Genomic DNA, 20206 nt, shown 5'->3' on the forward strand with positions numbered 1-20206 from the left:
CACATTGATTTTTGTTGTTGTTGAAATGCCGTGGTAACAACGTTCATTCAACCAGTTTTTGCCCAGTGGGTTAGTCACATGGAGCTGCTGTGACCTTAGTTGAGAGAAATATATCCCACTCAATATTTCCTTGTGCTAGCCTGGGTACCAGTCCGTTTGTGCTATCATTCCATGTTTGTCATGACAAGGAGTGAAAAGATAGCACGAACAGACCGGTACCCAGGCTATTCAAGTGCCCCATCCGTCTCACCTTCGTGCAGTGCACGGCGAGCCAGGGCCTCGAACTCTGCAAAGTTGTGTACTAGGTAGCAGTGCTGGTCCTTAGGGTGTGAGGCCATGTCATGTAACTCTCTGATGTTCCCCTGCCAGATCCCCAGGGTGTAGATCTCCACCCCCTGCGCCCTCAGAGCGGCCGCCACCGGGCGAGGGTCGCCTCCGTTGGAGTAGCCGTCCGTTATCAGGAAGATCACCTTGGTGGCGTTGGCCCGCGAGTGACGCAGGATTTGCTGTGGGAGAATGAGAAGATTAGAAAACGAAGAGATTGGTAGAATTGGTACAGGAATGGATGGTGGATTCGCTGTGGAAGAATGAGAAGATTTGAAGAATGAATACAGGTGTGAATGGATGGTGGATTTGCTATGGTGGAATGAGAGGATTGGAAGAATGAATTCAGGTGTGAATGGATGGTGGATTTGCTGTTGTTGATTGAGAGGTTTTGAAGACTGAATACAGGTGTGAACGGATTGTGGATTTGCTGTGGTAGAATGAGAGGATTTGAAGAATGAAGGTGTATACAGGTCCATACAGGTGTGAATGGATGGTGGAGGTTGTTGGATCGTCGTCAGGTACTGCACAGAGTGAAGTGAATGCAGTAACCATGTCTATAGCAAATGCATTCAGCCTTTACAGCAGCAGCCAGCTAACCACTAGAACATTAGAGCAACCCTGTTATAGCAGAGTGGAGCTGCAGCAGACACACACATGGGTTCAAACACCATTCAAAATCATTTCAAGTACATTATCTGTGTTTGATGGAGCTTGCCTGGCGAAATGGGACCAATAGAATAGTCCCAAAAGTGTCAACGCTGCCCATCTGGCTTTTCTAGGCAGGTTAAAGCAAACCAAGTATTTTAATGATTTCAAATAGTATTTGAACCCAGGACAGGACTGCCTCTCTGATTCCGAGGGGTTGGGTAAATGCGGAAGACACATTCCAGTAGAATGCATTCAGTTGTACAACTGACTAGGTATCCCCCTTTCCCCTTTCCTTTCCCTCAGACACATGGTCTGGTTCACATGCACTCAGTTTAGCTGGAGTTTGCAACCAATCCCTGTACAATTAGGCAGGCCATTAAAGACACAGAGAAACATTATTTCCACTGCCCAGAAGTTAAATCCTGGAGCGAGAAAGAGTGTGAGAGGCATCTGCTCTGCTGGTCTGCGTTGCTCTACTGTACTGTACATAACACGGCAAGTCAGGCCTGCTACAGTTGGTGTGTTTATTTGGAATGGAATTAATTTAAATGGTATGGATGTGGGGAAAAGGGGAAAACAAGGACTATAAAGAAGCTATGGGAGTGAAAACAAGATGACGTGAGTGTGAGACATTAATGGAGAGATGTTGACACAAAGGGTAGTTCAATAAAATAAGTTAATATCATGGAGAGAGTGAGACAGAGAGTGAGGGAGAGATAATGGAGAGAGTGTGACAGAGTGAGGGAGAGATAATGGAGAACGTGAGAGGATTGGAGACATGGTTGTAAGGGCGTGACCAAGGAGAGAAGTAGAGAGAGAGATAGAGTGGGAGGGAGAGAGCGAGCGAGAGAGAGAGAAAAAAGAGAGAGGAGAGAGGATAGAGAGAGAGAGAAAGAGAGAGAGTGAGAGAGAGAGAGAGGAGAGAATAGAGAGAGAGAGAGAGAGAGAGAGAGAGAGAGAGAGAGAGAGAGAGAGAGGGGGAGAGAATAGAGAGAGAGAGAGAGAGGAGAGAGAATAGAGATAGAGAGAGAGAGAGAGAGAGAGAGAGAGAGAGAGAGAGAGAGAGAGAGAGAGAGAGAGAGAGAGAGAGAGAGAGAGAGAGAGAGAGAGAGAGAGAGAGAGAGAGAGAGAGAGAGAGAGAGAGAGAGAGAGAGAGAGAGAGAGAGAGAGAGAGAGAGAGAGAGAGAGAGAGAGAGAGAGAGAGAGAGAGAGAGAGAGAGAGAGAGAGAGAGAGAGAGAGAGAGGGAGAGATAATGGAGAGAGTGTGACAGAGAGTGAGGGAGAGGTAATGGAGAACGTGAGAGGATTGGAGACATGGTTGTAACGGCGTGACCAAGGAGAGAAGTAGAGAGAGAGATAGCGAGAGAGAGAGAGAGAGAGAAAAGAGAGAGGAGAGAGAATAGAGAGAGAGAGAGAAAGAGAGAGAGAGTGAGAGAGAGAGAGAGAGAGAGAGAGGAGAGAATAGAGAGAGAGAGAGAGAGAGAGAGGAGAGAATAGAGAGAGAGAAAGAAAATAAAGAAAGGAAAAGGAAGCTGGTGTTCTGTTCTTTATTGTCTAATTGGCTGCACTTCAAGCATCTCCGGCGGGGTAAAGTAATTACTGAGGCTGTGAAGCGAGGGAAGGAAGGATGGAGAGATGGAGGACAGAGAAGGGGAGGGAGGAAAAGCCTGGCTTCTCTGATCCTCTCTTCAAAGTCAACAGAGAGGCACCCTGGTTCTCATCGCAGCCTTCCAGGTCTCTCTGCCACTCGCTCCCAGCTGTCAGTGCACCCAGGCAGGCTGATTCGTTACGGTGAGGGGCCTCGCTGATTCTCCCTCCCTGGTTCTCCCTCCCTGGTTCTCCCCTGGACCTAAACTGTCTGCTGTCACCAAACCACAGTGATGTCATTGTGGCCTGTGCCCAAGATGGGGTGGAGTAGAGGAGAGAGAGAGGTGACTGAGAGAGAAGTGTGTGTTTTGGGGTGTTTTAGGGTATTTTATGAGGTGCTCAAAGGTCTGTGGGGTTGCAAGAGTTTGTGTTGGGGTGTGAGACGACGGCTGGTGGCTGGTGGTGAGCAGGGGGGTGACACAGCTGTGTGTTTATTTTTGTACATTTTATTTCACCTTTATTTAACCAGGTAGACCAGTTGAGAACAAGTTCTCATTTACAACTGCGACCTGGCCAAGACAAAGCAAAGCAGTGCGACAAAACAACAACACAGAGTTACACATAAACAAACGTACAGTCAATAACACAAAATAAAATAAAAATAGACAAATCTATGTACAGTGTGTGCAAATGTAGAAGAGTTAGGGAGGTAGGCAATGAATAGGCCCTAGAGGCTAAAATTATTACAATTTAGCATTAATACTGGAGTGATAGATGTGCAGATGATGATGTGCAAGTAGAGATACTGGGGTGCAAAAGAGCAAGACAGTGAAGTTAGAGAGATAGATATAAGACTCCAGCTTCAGAGATTTTTGAAATTCGTTCCAGTCATTGGCAGCAGAGAACAGGAAGGAAAGGCAGCCAAAGGAAGTGTTGGCCTTGGGGATGACCAGTGCAGTATACCTGCTGGAGCGAGTGCTACGGGTGGGTGTTGCTATGGTGACCTGTGAGCTGAGATAAGGCGGGGCTTTACCTAGCAAAGACTTATAGATAACCTGGAGCCAGTGGGTTTGGCGACAAATATATAGTGAGGGCCAGCCAACGAGAGCAGACAGGTCGCAGTGGTGGGTAGTATATGGGGCTTTGAAGCCGATTCTAGATTTAATTTTGGATTGGAGATGCTTAATGTGAGTCTGGAAGGAGAGTTTACAGTCTAACCAGACACCTAGGTATTTGTAGTTGTCCACATATTCTAGGTCAGAACCGTCCAGAGCAGTGATGCTAGTCGGGCGGGAGGATGCGGGCAGCAATCGGTTGAAGAGCCTGCACTAAGTTTTGTGTGTGTATGTATAAATCGTATGTTTAGCTACACACACACGCTGCTACACACACACGCACGGAAGCATGTACCCCCTCAAACCTGTTCTTCTATCACTTATAAAACATAGGTTTGAGTTTTTCGTCATGAATCTTGTTCTAAAGGCAGCTCTGCAGAGTGGTCACTAGCTGGCACAGCCACAAAGTCATAAAATCGGACCTTAACCCTTAACCACACTGCTAACCCTAATGCCTAACCCTAACCTTAAATTCATTGTTTTCATAGATATTTACAATATACCCAATTTTGACTTTGCAGCTGGCCTATCTAAGGGGAAATCGCTCAGTTCTGCCTCCAGGACACGACTCGTGACAATAAATATCAACCTGCATATAAAACAGTTGTGGGCCTCACTAATTGTAGGATTTGGCAGCTCGCAAGCGAAACACTCCTTTTGGCATGACGCCTTGGTGTGTGTGTGTGTGTGTGTGTGTGTGTGTGTGTGTGTGTGTGTGTGTGTGTGTGTGTGTGTGTGTGTGTGTGTGTGTGTGTGTGTGTGTGTGTGTGTGTGTGTGTGTGTGGGTGGGTGGGTGGGTGTACATCTCATGCATTTCCTCAGTCCTACTGTGAGATACATCCATCCAAGAAAGTCCCACTGTGAGATACATCCATCCAAGAAAGTCCCACTGTGAGATACATCCATCCAAGAAAGATAGAAAGATCCAAGAAAGTCCCACTGTGAGATACATCCATCCAAGAAAGTCCCACTGTGAGATACATCCATCCAAGAAAGTCCCACTGTGAGATACATCCATCCAAGAAAGATAGAAAGATCCAAGAAAGTCCCACTGTGAGATACATCCATCCAAGAAAGTCCCACTGTGAGATACATCCATCCAAGAAAGTCCCACTGTGAGATACATCCATCCAAGAAAGATAGAAAGATCCAAGAAAGTCCCACTGTGAGATACATCCATCCAAGAAAGTCCCACTGTGAGATACATCCATCCAAGAAAGATAGAAAGATCCAAGAAAGTCCCACTGTGAGATACATCCATCCAAGAAAGATAGAAAGATCCAAGAAAGTCCCACTGTGAGATACATCCATCCAAGAAAGATAGAAAGATCCAAGAAAGTCCCACTGTGAGATACATCCATCCAAGAAAGTCCCACTGTGAGATACATCCATCCAAGAAAGATAGAAAGATCCAAGAAAGTCCTACTGTGAGATACATCCATCCAAGAAAGTCCTACTGTGAGATACATCCATCCAAGAAAGTCCCACTGTGAGATACATCCATCCAAGAAAGTCCTACTGTGAGATACATCCATCCAAGAAAGTCCCACTGTGAGATACATCCATCCAAGAAAGATAGAAAGATCCAAGAAAGTCCCACTGTGAGATACATCCATCCAAGAAAGATAGAAAGATCCAAGAAAGTCCCACTGTGAGAAAGTAGATACATCCATCCATCCAAGAAAGTCCCACTGTGAGATACATCCATCCAAGAAAGTCCCACTGTGAGATACATCCATCCAAGAAAGTCCTACTGTGAGATACATCCATCCAAGAAAGATAGAAAGATCCAAGAAAGTCCCACTGTGAGATACATCCATCCAAGAAAGTCCCACTGTGAGATACATCCATCCAAGAAAGATAGAAAGATCCAAGAAAGTCCCACTGTGAGATACATCCATCCAAGAAAGATAGAAAGATCCAAGAAAGTCCCACTGTGAGATACATCCATCCAAGAAAGATAGAAAGATCCAAGAATCCAAGAAAGATAGAAAGATCCAAGAAAGTCCCACTGTGAGATACATCCATCCAAGAAAGTCCCACTGTGAGATACATCCATCCAAGAAAGTCCCACTGTGAGATACATCCATCCAAGAAAGTCCCACTGTGAGATACATCCATCCAAGAAAGTCCCACTGTGAGATACATCCATCCAAGAAAGTCCCACTGTGAGATACATCCATCCAAGAAAGTCCCACTGTGAGATACATCCATCCAAGAAAGATAGAAAGATCCAAGAAAGTCGGAAGTTTACACACACTTAGGTTGGAGTCATTAAAACTCCACAAATGTCTTGTTAACAAACTATAGTTTTGGCAAGTCAGTTAGGACATCTACTTTGTGCATGACACAAGTCATTTTTCCAACAATTGTTTACAGACAGATTATTTAACTTATAATTCACTGTATTACAATTCCACTAGGTCGGAAGTTTACATACACTAAGTTGACTGTGTATGGAAAATTCCAGAAAATGATGCCATGGCTTTAGAAGCTTCTGATAAGCTAATTGACATCATTTCAGTCAATAGGAGGTGTACCTGTGGATGTATTTCAAGGACTACCTTTCAAACTCAGTGCCTCTTTGCTTGACATCATGGGGAAATCTAAATAAATCAGCCAAGACCTCAGAAAATAAATTAGAGACCTCCACAAGCCTGGTTCATCCTTGGCAGCAATTTCCAAACGCCTGAAGGTACCACGTTCCTCATACCGCTCAGGAAGGAGACGCATTCTGTCGCCTACAGATGAACGTGCTTTGGTGCGAAAAGTGCAAATCAATCCCAGATCTATAGCAAAGGACCTTGTGAAAATGCTGGAGGAAAAAGGTACAACAGTGTCTATATCCACAGTAAAACGGGTCCTATATTGACATAACCTGAAAGGCCGCTCAGCAAGGAAGAAGCCATTGCTCCAGAACCGCCCTACCTAAAAACGCCAGACTACGGTTTGCAACTGCACATGGGGACAAAGATCATACTTTTTGGAGAAATGTTCTCTGGTCTGATGAAACAAAAATAGTACTGTTTGGCCATAATGACCATCGTTATGTTTGGAGGAAAAAGGGGGAGGCTTCCAAGCCGAAGAACACCATACCAACCGTGAAGCACGGGGGTGGCAACATCATGTTGTGGGGGTGCTTTGCTCTCCTTTAGGAACTGGTGCACTTCACAAAATAGATGGCATCACGAGGTAGGACAATTATGTGGATATATTGAAGTAACATCTCAAGACATCAGTCAGGAAGTTAAAGCTTGGTCGCAAAATGGGTCTTACAAATGGACAATGATCCCAAGCACACTACCAAAGTTGTAGCAAAATGGCTTAAGGACAACAAAGTCAAGGTATTGGAGTGGCCACCACAAAGCCCTGACCTCAATCCTATAGAAAATTTGTGGGCAGAACTGAAAAAGTGTGTGCGAGCAAGGACGCCTACAAACCTGATTCAGTTACACCAGCTCTGTCAGGAGGAATGGGCCAAAAGCTTGTGGAAGACTACCCGAAACGTTTGACTCAAGTTAAACAATTTAAAGGTAATGCTACCAAATACTAATTGAGTGTATGGAAACTTCTGACCCATTGGGAATGTGATGAAGGAGTTAAAAGCTGAAATAAATCATTCTCTCTCTATTCTCTCGACATTTCACATTCTTAAAATAAAGTGGTGATCTTAACTGACCTAAAACAGAGAATTGTTAATGTCAGGAATTGTGAAAAACAGAGTTTAAATGTATTTGGCTAGATTTCTGTCAAAGCTTTAGAGAGAAAAAGAGAGAAGGGGAGAGAGAGAGAGGAGAGTACCAGCTGCTCAGCAGGCTCTGCTCACACTTACAGTCCCTGTTGTTCCATATGGTGTATTTTTATCTGTTTTTTAAAATCTGATTCTACTGCTTGCATTAGTTACCTGATGTGGAATAGAGTTCCAAGTGGTCATGACTGTCTGCCTCCCATAGTCTGTTCTAGACTTGGGAACTCTTAAACTTTCCCAAGCCAATGGCATGTACCAGATGCTCAGCAGGCTCTGGTCACACTTACTGGTCTGAGGCCAAACCACACGACTAACAACATTGGACACTTTATGGAACACAAGGCCTTCACTATCTCACCCTGGAATATCCAAGGCCTGAGGTCATCTGCCTTTGGCCTAAAGAGCAGGAACCCGGACTTCAACAAAGAAATAAAAAATAGAGACATTGTCATCCTACAAGAAACATGGTATAGACGAGACGGACCCACTGGTTGCCCTCTAGGTTACAGAGAGCTGGTAGTCCCATCAAACTACCAGGTGTGAAGCAGGGAAGGGACTCAGGGGGTATGCTAATTTGGTATAGAGCAGCCCTAACTCACTCTGTTAAATTAATCAAAACAGGAACATTTTACATTTGGCTAGAAATTCAAAAGGAAATGATCTTAACAGAGAAAAATATCCCCCCACTAGAATCCCCATACTTTGAAGACAGCTTCTTCGTCCTGGAGGGGGAAATCAATCATTTCCGGGCCCAGGTAAATGTCTCTGGCGACCTAAATACCAGAACTGGACAAACACCTGACACCTTCAGCACACAGGGGGACAAACACCTACCTGGAGGTAACAGCATTCCCTCCCCCATATGCCCCCCTAGACACAACTATGACAACATAACCAACAAAAACTGGTCACAACTCCTGCAGCTTTGTTGCACGCTGGGTATGCACATAGTCAACACCGTTGCTTAGAGGGGACTCCTATGTTCCTATGGTAGGTACATCTATAGCTCATCTCTTGGCAGTAATACTGTAGCATACTTTATCACTGACCTCAATCCAGAGTCTCTCAGAGCATTCACGCCCACTGACACCCCTATCAGATCACAGCAAAATCACAGTTTAACTTCTTCGATATAGGGGGCGCTCTTTTAATTTTTGGCTAAAAAACGTTCCCGTTTTAAACAAGATATTTTGTCACGAAAAGATGCTCGACTATGCATATAATTGACAGCTTTGGAAAGAAAACACTCTGACATTTCCAAAACTGCAAAGATATTATCTGTGAGTGCCACAGAACTGATGCTACAGGCAAAACCAAGATGAAATTTCAAACAGGAAATGCCCCAGATTTTGAAGGCGCTGTGTTCCAATGTCTCCTTATATGGCTGTGAATGCGCCAGGAATGAGCTTACACTTTCTGTCGTTTCCCCAAGGTGTCTGCAGCATTGTGACGTATTTGTAGGCATATCATTGGAAGATTGACCATAAGAGACTACATTTACCAGGTGCTCGCTTGGTGTCCTCCGTCGAAATTATTGCGTAATCTCCAGCTGCGTGTTATTTTTCCATTTGCTTCAGAGGAGAAACCAAACTGCCACGAATGATTTATCATCGAATAGATATGTGAAAAACACCTTGAGATTGATTCTAAACAACGTTTGCCATGTTTCTGTCGATAGTATGGAGTTAATTTGGAAAAAAGTTTGGCGTTGTAATGACTGAATTTTCTGGGTTTTTTCTTAGCCAAACGTGATGAACAAAACGGAGCGATTTCTCCTCCACAAATAATATTTTTGGAAAAACTGAACATTTGCTATCTAACTGAGTCTCCTCATTGAAAACATCCCAAGTTCTTCAAAGGTAAATTATTTTATTTGAATGCTTTTCTTGTTTTTGTGAAAATGTTGCCTGCTGAATGCTAGGCTTAATGCTATGCTAGCTATCAATGCTCTTACACAAATGCTTGTGTAGCTATGGTTGAAAATAATATTTTGAAAATCTGAGATGACAGTGTTGTTAACAAAAGGCTAAGCTTGTGAGTGAATATATTTCTTTCATTTCATTTGCGATTTTCATGAATAGTTAATGTTGCGTTATGGTAATGAGCTTGAGGCTATGATTACGCTCCCGGATACGGTATTGCTCGACGCAATAAGCTAATTGTGTCACTCCCTGATCTGTATCACCTGTCCTTGTGCTTGTCTCCACCCCCCTCCAGGTGTCATCCATCTTCCCCATTATCCCCTGGGTACTTATACTTGTGTTCTCTGTTTGTCTCGGCCAGTTCGTCTTGTTTGTCACGTCAACCAGAATTTTTATCTCAGCTCCTGCTTTTCCACAGTCTCTCTTTTTCTCCCCCTCCTGGTTTTGACCCTTGCCTGTCCTGACTTTGAGCCCGCCTATCTGACCACTCTGCCTGGCCCTGGCCTGCACCTTTATCCCTACCCTGGATTACCGACCTCTGCCTGACCTGACCCTGAGCCTGCCTGCCATCTTAAACCTTTGTCCCACTACTCTGGATTATCGACCCCTGCCTGCCTTGACCTGTCGTTTGCCTGCCTCTGTTGCTGTAATAAGCATTGTTACTTCAACACAGTCTGCATTTGGGTCTTACCTGAAACGTGATAGTACGAATTGGCCATGACTGACCCAGCAGACTTGGACCAGCTCCGCAACGCCATCTCCTCCCAAGGAGTCACCATTGATAGGCACGAGTATTTGCTTTGCGGCCTGATGGAACGGTTCCAGGACGTGGCCGAACGTCACAACCTAGAATTGGACGCATTGTGGGAGCAATTTCGTGGGTTGCCTACCAGGCAGCCTACCACAATGGTAACCTCCCAGACCCTCAGTAACCCGGCTGGTAGCAGCGCCATCACCCCGGTTTCCCGGTTTCCCGGGAACCCCGCTTACCTCCCCTGGAGTGCTACGATGGAGATTCCAGAACCTGCCGGGCCTTTCTCTCCCAGTGCTCCCTAGTTTTCGAGCTGCAGCCTTCTTCGTTCCCCTCGGACCACTCAAGGATAGCATACATTATTACGCTGAGGGCACTCGCCTGTGCCACGACTGTGTGGGAGCAACAATCCACCGTATGCCTCAGTCTGGAGGTATTCGTGGCAGAGGTGAGAAACGTTTTCGAGGCTCCGGTGTCCGGGAGAGAGGCTGCCCAGAAGTTACTCCAGCTTTGACAGGACTCCCTCAGTGTGGCAGGCTATGTGGTGGATTTCCGCACGCGAGCAGCGGAGGGTGCCTGAAACCCAGAAGTGCTGTTCAACACGTTCCTGCACGGATTATCGGAGGAAGTAAAGGACCTGCTTGCAGGCAGGGAACTATCCACGGATCTCTACTCACTCATCGCTTTGACTATCCGGATCAATGGACAGCTACGGGAATATAGGAGGGAGAAGTGGTCTGATTGCGGTCCCAATCGCTCACTCAAGGATCACACCTTGCATCTGATGAACTCCGGAAGTCCCCGGTGTCTACGCCCCCGAGAGGATCCGAGTTTACCCGAGTTTCTCCAAGAGCCTCCAAAGTCTGCCATTTACCTCTTACCGAGCTGATGCAGCTTGACAGGACTAGGCTGTCTCCAGCCGAACACGTACACAGACTTAACACCCAGAGTTGTCTGTAATTGTGGTACTGCCGGTCATTATGTGTCTACAGTACCTGTCCTTTCAAGAGACCTAGCTCATTGGTAGGAATGAGTACACTTGTGGGTCTTAAGGACAATTTTGCTGCTCCCCCTACTAGCCCCCCTCTCCATGCCACCCTGCTGTGGGGTGACCAATCCAAGTCTCTCCAGATACTCATCGACTCAGGGGGCCGTCTTATGGACGTTGCCCTGGTGTCCAAGCTGAGCATTCCTACTCAATCCCTCTCCATTCCCATGAATGTTAGAGCACTGGATGGGTGCTCTATAGGCCGGGTCACACACAATACCACCCCCATCAACCTACGAGTGTCGGGGAACCACAGTGAGATGATCCAATTCCTGCTAATTGAGTCTCCACAGGTTCCCGTGGTATTGGTATTCTCTTGGCTCCAGCGACACAATCCCTCGAGTGACTGGTCTACTGGTGCCATCGTGGGCTGGGACCCATTCCGTCATTACGTGAAATCGGCTCTGCCTGCCCCGGGACATCTTCCTGGGGGCTTGGAAATTGCCCTGAACCTCTCTTCCATTCTTGCGGAGTACCAGGACCTCCTGGAGGGGTTCAGTAAGGCCAGGGCCACTTGGCTTCAACAACACCCACCGGTATCCGGTTAAGCCAGATGCGCTGGCACGCCGCTTTAGCCCTGCGGCTATACCCCCTGTAAGCCAAGAACTTTCCCCTATGCTCCAAAATCATTAACCCCTCCGCTGTTTGTCTTCTGTTGCCCCAAACCCTCCATATACTTCCTATTTTTCATGTGTCTAGATGTAAACGTGATATCTTGAACAGAGCAATATTCAATCATGAGGCATCAAAGCCAACGGAACTGAATAATATTAAGAAATGCTATAAATGGAAGGACAGTAGTGTGGAAACCTACCAAAAAACAATTAGCCAACAACAAATGCAATCCCTTTCAGACAACATTGGATAAATGTTCCGCTGTAATAGTGAAGGTGTGACTTGGCAGTAGAAAATCTAAACAGAATATTTGACCTCTCAGCTTCCCTATCAAATCAAAACATTTCTAAAAGAAAACCGGACAAAATGAATAACAATGACATAATGGTTTGTTGAAGAATGCAAAAACCTAAGAAACCTATCCAACCCAGAAAAGCTGAGCCTACGCCTTCACTACGGTGAATCACTAAAACAACACAGAAATACACTAAAGAAGGAACAGCACATCAGAAAACAGCTCAATGTAATTGAAGAATCCATAGACTCTAACCACTTCTGGGAAAATTGGCAAACATTAAACAAAACAACAATACGAAATGTTATCTATCCAAAACGGAGATGTATGGGTAAACCACTTCTCCAATATTTTTGGCCCTATAACAAAGAACATATACATGGTCAATACAAATCTTAGAATCAACTATTACAGACTACCAAAACCCACTGGATTCTCCACATTGAATGAACTACAGGAAAACATACAAACCCTCCATCCTAAAAAGGCCTGTGGTGTTGATGGTATGATCAAATATACAGATCACAAATTCCAATTGGCTATACTTAAACTCTTTAACATCATCCAATCCACAAAAGTGCAGACACACTTGATCCCAATAACTACCATGGGATATGCGTCAACAGCAACCCTGGGAAAACAATGTACTGAGCAAATGTCAAATTGGCTTTTTACCAAATTACCTTACGACAGACCACGTATTCACCCTGCAAACCCTAATTGACAAACAAACAAACCAAAACAAAGGCAAACTCTTCTCATGCTTTGTTGATTTCCAAAAATCTTTTGACTCAATTTGGCATGAGGATCTGCTATTCAAATTGATGGAAAGTGGTGTTGGGGGAAAAACATACTCCATTATAAAATCCATGTACACAAACAAAATGTGTGCCTTCAAAATTGGCAAAATACCCACATTTCTTTCCACGGGGCTGTGGGGTGAGACAGGGATGCAGCTTAAGCGCCACCCTTTTCAACATGTCAACGAATTGACAATATGTCAACGAATTTGTTGAGGACGCTAGAACAGTCTGCAGCACCCAGCCTTCGAGAATCTGATGTCAAATGTCTACTGTTTGCTGATGATCTGGAGCTTCTGTCCCCAACCAAGGAGGGCCTACAGCAGAACCAAGATCTTCTGCACAGATTCTGTCAGACCTGGGCCCGAACAGTAAATCTCAGTAAGACAAAAATAATGGTGTTCCAAAAAAGGTCCAGTTGCCAGGATCACAAATACAAATTCCATCTAGACACCGTTCCCACAGGTAACTTCCGCAAAGCTGTGAACGAGCTGAGTGACAAGGCAAGAAGGGCATTGAAAAGGAACATAACATTTGACACACCAATTAGGATCTGGCTAAAAATACTTGAATCAGCTATAGAATCCATTGTCCTTTATGGTTGTGAGGTCTGGGGTCCTCTCACCAACCAAGAATTCACAAAATGGGACAAACACCAAATTGAGACTCTGCATGCAGAATTCTGCTACAATATCCCAAGTGTACAATGTAAAACACCAAATAATACATGCAGAGTGGAATTAGGCTGATACCCGCCAATGATCAAAATCCAGAAAAGAGTCATTAAATTCTACAACCACTTAAAAGGAAGTGATGAATGCTATTTGGCCCTAAACAGAAAGTACACAGTGGCAGAATACCTGACCACGGTGACTGACCCAAAATGAAGGAAATCTTTAACTATGTACAGACTCAGGGAGCATAGCCTTGCTATTGAGAGAGGCCGCCATAGGCAGACCTGGCTCTCAAGAGAAGACAGGTTATGTGCACACTGCCCACAAAATGAGGAGAAACTGAGCTGCTCCTCCTGCCAAATGTATGACCATATTAGAGACACCTATTTCCCTCAGATTACACAGACCTACAAAGAATTTGAAAACAAACCAAATTTTGATAAACTCCCATATCTATTGGGTGAAATACCACAGTGTGCAATCACAGCCTTTACGATTTGTGACCTGTTGCCATAAGAAAAGGGCAATCAGTGAAAAACAAACAGCATTGTAAATGCCACCTATATCTACGTTTATTTATTTTCCCTTTGTACTTTAACTATTTGCACATCATTACAACACTGTATTTGACACAATATGACCTTTTGGAATGTCTTTATTCTTTTGGAACTTTTGTGTAGTGTTTTCTGTAAATGGTCTATTGTTTATTTCACTCTTGTTGATTATCTATTTCACTTGCTTTGGCAATGTAAACATGTGTTTCCCATCAATCAATCAAATGTATTTAAAAAGCCGTTTTTTGTTTGTTACCTCAGCCAATGTCACAAAGTGCTGTACAGAAACCCAGCCTAAGACCCCAAACAGCAAGCAACGCAGATGTAGAAGCACGCCAACAAAGCCCTTAAATCGAATTGAGAGAGAGAGAGAGAGAGAGAGAGAGAGAGAGAGAGAGAGAGAGAGAGAGAGAGAGAGAGAGAGAGAGAGAGAGAGAGAGAGAGATAGTAGAGATACTAAAGACTCTGGAGAATAATGTGTGTAAGGAAACTGCATTCCAAAACGCCTCACATACTTTGGCAAGCGAGCAGAGTGGAGAGATGAGAAGAGTAATCCATATGTGCAGAGCTGCTGGTGGAGATATTCACACACACACACACACACACACACACACACACACACACACACACACACACACACACACACACACACACACACACACACACACACACACACACACACACACACACACACACACACACACACACACACACACACACACACACACACACACACACACACACACACACACACACACACACACACACACTGTCATTAAAACAGCAATGGTAGAGGTGGGAATAGCAACCGCAGTGGTTGCATCGAATGTGAACAAATGCCGCATTGACTTGAGTGAGGCACATTGTTTGAGATATTACAAGGGACTGATGCAAGACCGATGCAAGACTGATGTAAGACTGATGCAAGACTGATGCCAGACGAACAAAAGATATTGTTGGGAGGTTCTAACACCTTATAGGGCCATCATGGTGCCAATGTCCTCAAGCCATTCATCATATGAAAAGGATCTATATGCCTGGCAGTAGTCCAGAATATTAACTACCCCCCCAGGCTGGGAGTTTTGTTCAGTACACCTGAAGGAACATTCTCTTGGGGTCACTGAGGTTAAAGGGAGGACGAACTACTGAGAGAGAAACAGAAAATAAGTCTTCCTGTCATTTGTTTATGCCTCTTTCTCCAATGGAGAATCTTCATTTTCATGCATTCCAGAGTGGATAAAAAAAATACACACCAACTGCATCCGTTTGGAAAGCTGCTCTCCGCCCTCCCCGCCCCTCAGTTGGAAGCCGAGAGTGTTTGTTTTGACATGGTATCTGTTCTTGGCTAGGGTGGCCAGAATAACAACAACAACCCAGAGCCAATCAAAACACTACACCCCTTTAACGGATGCTAGTAGACTCAACTTTGACACCATTGAGAAATATCTCATAAGTGTTTATGTCTTTCAGTTGAGCTTTAGTGTTTACAACGTCTATTCTGTAAGATAACATTCAATCTTTGTTAATCACCCTAACATGTTTTTCCACTGTAGATCTGATCGCTTCCTCTCTCTGTCTCAACACCTAGACAGGGGAATGGTCACGTTCAGGTGGGCTATTAAAACTATTTCACCTTCAAACTGTAGTTTTTTCATAAGCTCTATGTAGACAGGGAGGCACAGGCGTTTTCTTTATTGACTTATTCCTTTCCCTCCGTGCATTGTTTCTCTGATGCCCTCCCTACACACACCCACAAAGGATAGTCTCCTTGGCCTTCTGCCACAGCATCATTTTTGGTCCCCTCGTTTGCCACATCACTGACTGTATCCTGCTAATTACCTCCCTATTTGTGGTGCCCTCATTTAAAAAACGTTCCAAACTCAATTACAACGTCTACCTTCTCAAACACAGGAATTAGAGCGTAGCCGAACTCCCTCACTGAGGAGAGGAACCCTGTTCAGTGTAACGCCGTTCCAATGACAGTTACAGACGCGAGGTAGAAAGCGGCCATCAACTCAAAGACATTGTCTGCGTAGAAAGGGACCCTATTCCCTCTATAGTGCACTAATTTTGACCAGCGGTGCATGATAGACCTATAGGAAATAAGGTGTCACATGTCTCTAGTCAAAAGTAGTGTAGTGCACTAAATAAGGAACAGGTTGCCATTTGGGACTCAACCCTTGTCAGTCTGACACTCTACAGTGGCACGTAGTGAAAAGCAAACCCCATTCTAATTGTATGAGCAAATCCCTATGGAGCGCTTTTATAGACATCTGTCCGTCACCACTATACATTAAGGTGTTTAACTGTCCAGGCCAGCAACAGTGAGAGGTGGAGAGTGGACACACACTCACGCAATTACCAGAGACAGTGGAGCAAAATAAAGGACTAACACACTACATTGTGGTGTTTCTGTTTGTGTGTGTGTGTGTGTGTGTGTGTGTGTGTGTGTGTGTGTGTGTGTGTGTGTGTGTGTGTGTGTGTGTGTGTGTGTGTGTGTGTGTGTGTGTGTGTGTGTGTGTGTGTGTGTGTGTGTGTGTGTGTGTGTGTGTGTGTGTGTCTGCGCATGCGTGCATGTGTGCGTGTGTGTTGTGTGTGTGTGTTTGTGTGTGTGCAAATGTGACATCCTGTGGAAGTGGAAGTCAGGGGGGGGGGGGGTGACAGAGGGGACAGGGGGAGCAGGCAGCTGACTAATGGTTGCTATTCAGCAGTCTGATGGTCTGAAGTCCACAATCAGCTCCTTCGTTTTGCTGACGTTGAGGAAGAGGTTGTTTACCTGGCACCACGCAGTCAGAGTGCCTACCTCCTCCCTGTAGGCCATCTCACCGTTGTTTGTAATCAGGCCTACTACTGTCGTGTCATCAGCGAACTTGATGGTGGAGTTAGAACTGTGTGAGGCCACGCAGTCATGGGTATACAGGGAGTACAGGAGGAGACTGAAGACCCACCCTTGTGGGGCCCCCGTGTTGAGGATTAGTGGTGAAGGTGATGTTGCCTACCTTCACCACTTGCACAGGGAGGAGTTCAGTCCCAGGGCTGTAGTTGATAAACATGGGATAAACATGGGTCTGTCAGATGGTATGGTCTTTGATTAGCCTCTCAAAGCACTTCATGATGATGGAAGAGAGTGCTACGGGTCGGAAATCATTCAGTTCAGTTACTTTCCCTTCCTTGGGCACAGGGATGATAATGGACATCTTGCAGCAGGAGGGGATAGAGGCCTGAGCTAGAGAGAAATTTAAAATGTCCGAAAACACATCAGCTAGCTGGTCTGCACATGCTCTGAGGGCACGGCTAGGGATGCCATCTGGGTTGTGAGTCTGGGATGCCGTCTTCTCCTCTAGTGTGGTCTCAATCAACTCCAGATGAGGTGGATTGACCTGGCCAGGGCCGTCCGCGCTGGCATTCGCCTCCAGCCAAAACCCCAGCGATCCAAAGCCCCACTTCCCAAAGGCAACAGAGAGGGCCCCTCAGAGAGATAAGACCTCTGTAATGGACTGGATAGATCATGACTGAGCCTTTAGGATCCACTTGGATCTTCTGCACTAACTGTGGACCAGCACACTGAGTTAGGCTTAAGTGCCTTCTCTCTCTCTCTCTCTCTCTCTCTCTCTCTCTCTCTCTCTCTCTCTCTCTCTCTCTCTCTGTTGTATTAAGTACATTAAGGGGGCAAACGAACCTGGAGACAAGGTGGTTATTTGATTAATTGTTCAGCAGTCTTATGGCTTGGGGGCTATTAAGGAGCCTTTTGGACCTAGACTTACCGCTCCAGTACCGAATACCGTGTGGAAGCAGAGAGAACAGTCTATTACTTAGGCGACTGGAGTCTTTGACAACTTTTGGGGCTTTTCTCTGACACCGCCTAGTATATAGGTCCTGGATGGCAGGAAGCTTGGCCCCAGTGATGTCCTGGGCAGTACGCACAACCCTCTGTAGCGGCTTACGGTCAGATGCTGAGCAGTTGCCATACAAGGCGGTGATGCAACCGGTCAGGATGCTCTCGATGGTGCAGCTGCATACATTTTGAGGATCTGGGGACCCATGGCAAATCTTTTCAGCCTCCTGAGAGGGAAAAAGCGTTACCGTGCCCTCTTCACGACTGTCTTGGTGTGTTTGGACCATGATAGGTTGTTGGTGATGTGGACACCAAGGAACTTGAAACTCTTGACCCGCTCCACAACAGCCTTGTTGATGTTAATGGGTGCCTGTTCGGCCCTCCTTTTCCTGTAGTCCGTGATCAGCTCCTTTGTCTTGCTCACGTTGTGGGAGAGGTTGTTGTCCTGGCACCATACTGCCAGGTCTCTGACCTCCTCCCTACAGGCTGTCTCGGCGTTGTCGGTGATCAGGACTACCACCGTTGTGTAGTCAGCAAACTTAATGATGGCAATGGAGTTGTGCTTGGACACGCAGTCGTGGGTGAACAGGGAGTACAGGAGGGGACTAAGCACGCACCCCTGAGGGTAGCTTTGTGCTCAAGTATGATAAAGAGACAATACATAGCTGATGATGTTCCTAGGGACAAGATACATGTTCTGCTGCTCATTCACTTTTCTGGGAAAATATTCTATTGGTTCTAGAATAGCGGTTTAGTATTCCAGTCCCTGTTAGTTAACTGTCTCTCCACACCCCATCTCTCGTCTCTCTCTCTCTCTCTCTCGCTCTCTCGCTCTCTCGCTCTCTCGTCCCTCTCTCTCTCTCTTACTCCCTCTCTCTCTCTCTCTTGCTCCCTCTCTCTCTCTCTCTTACTCCCTCTCTCTCTCTCTTACTCCCTCTCTTTCTCTCTCTTGCTCCCCCTCTCTCTCTCTCTCTTACTCCAACCCTCTATCTCTTTCTCTCTTACTCCCTCTCTCTCTCTCTTACTCCCTCCCCCTCTATCTCTCTCTCTCTCTCTCTCTCTCTCTCTCTCTCTCTCTCTCTCTCTCTTACTCCCTCTCTCTCTCTCTTACCCCCCTCTCTCTCTCTCTCTCTCTCTCTCTCTCTCTCTCTCTCTCTCTCTCTCTCTCTCTCTCTCTCTCTCTCTCTCTTACTCCCTCTCTCTTACTCCCCCCCTCTGTCTCTCTCTCGCTCTCTCTTTCTCCAGACAGAGTGTCTGAGCGAGCCACACTGATTGGTTTCTCTTGGCACATGTTTGTCTGGTGAGATCTTCAGATAGATCAGTGTCTTTGGAAACGTTGATGTTTTTTAATACGGACAGATCGACGATGGAGTATCAAGTTATGGATGATTCTGTTTTCATGACTGGTATTGTTAGATACGTTTTTCTTTTGCGTTACATTGATTTATGAACAATGATATTGAGTATGAAATACGGCTATATGTAACTACTTGATTGTTATAGCTCATACAATGTACACTTGATACCTATGAATTGGCGTACAATTGATTTTAAAAATGTTGGACGACAATGCTATAGTGTTATACAGATCCTTGTTCTCTTACTCTGCTGCAGCAACTCTCTGAAGATAAATAAGTACAAAACAACACATGGTTGCTCGGTAACAACCACTCTTCGTGTTTTGACATCATGAATCCAAACTTATTATAATTGTGTGCTTTTGTTTTCCTTCCAAAGATTGTGAATTTTGTGGTGATGGTATCATTTCCCCTGGGATTCATCTCAGGCCAAAACACCACATTTGGAACCTGCTCTGATTATAACGCGCAAGAGTGCGTACGTACACACACACACACACACACACAGACACACTGACACACACACACACGCAAGCACGCACAAACACACACACACACAAACACACACACATACACACACACACACTGACACACACATATTGTTTTACTTGGGCTTTGCCTGGCGCAAGTTTATTGAGGCTAAAATCAAAACAGCAGAACTAATTGCTGTTAGCGACTGAAGCCTCGCTCACTCAGACCTGAGCAACATAAAACTCAACCACAATAAAATAAAAAAACACTGCGGACAAAAACAACCTCGTATAATCTAATCCAAGCCTGACTCTCAACCTCACACTACCAGAGGTTTACGAATAACTGTAAGCTATTTTATCCCAAAACCACACTGTTGTTCCGCTTGTTGCAAACACTGACTGGTCTTTTACAATGTTGATTTTTCTCAGTCTTCAGGTGATCACCGGTAACAGCTG

The 20206-nt window shown here is 45.3% G+C and overlaps 1 protein-coding gene across 4 annotated transcripts in view; it reads right to left on the minus strand.

The window, feature by feature from the left end:
• The window catches only part of LOC124014042 (sushi, von Willebrand factor type A, EGF and pentraxin domain-containing protein 1-like), a 134953-nt gene that overhangs the window by 85653 nt on the left and 29094 nt on the right, over positions 1-20206 (minus strand). For all 4 annotated transcript variants that reach the window (XM_046328711.1, XM_046328708.1, XM_046328710.1 and 1 more), the window contains exon 2: positions 251-506. In XM_046328711.1, coding sequence (XP_046184667.1) covers positions 251-506 — 256 coding nt within the window. The remainder of the gene's footprint in view (positions 1-250; positions 507-20206) is intronic.

Source organism: Oncorhynchus gorbuscha, linkage group LG25 (assembly GCF_021184085.1).
Source record: "Oncorhynchus gorbuscha isolate QuinsamMale2020 ecotype Even-year linkage group LG25, OgorEven_v1.0, whole genome shotgun sequence".
Classification (NCBI taxonomy): domain Eukaryota; kingdom Metazoa; phylum Chordata; class Actinopteri; order Salmoniformes; family Salmonidae; genus Oncorhynchus; species Oncorhynchus gorbuscha.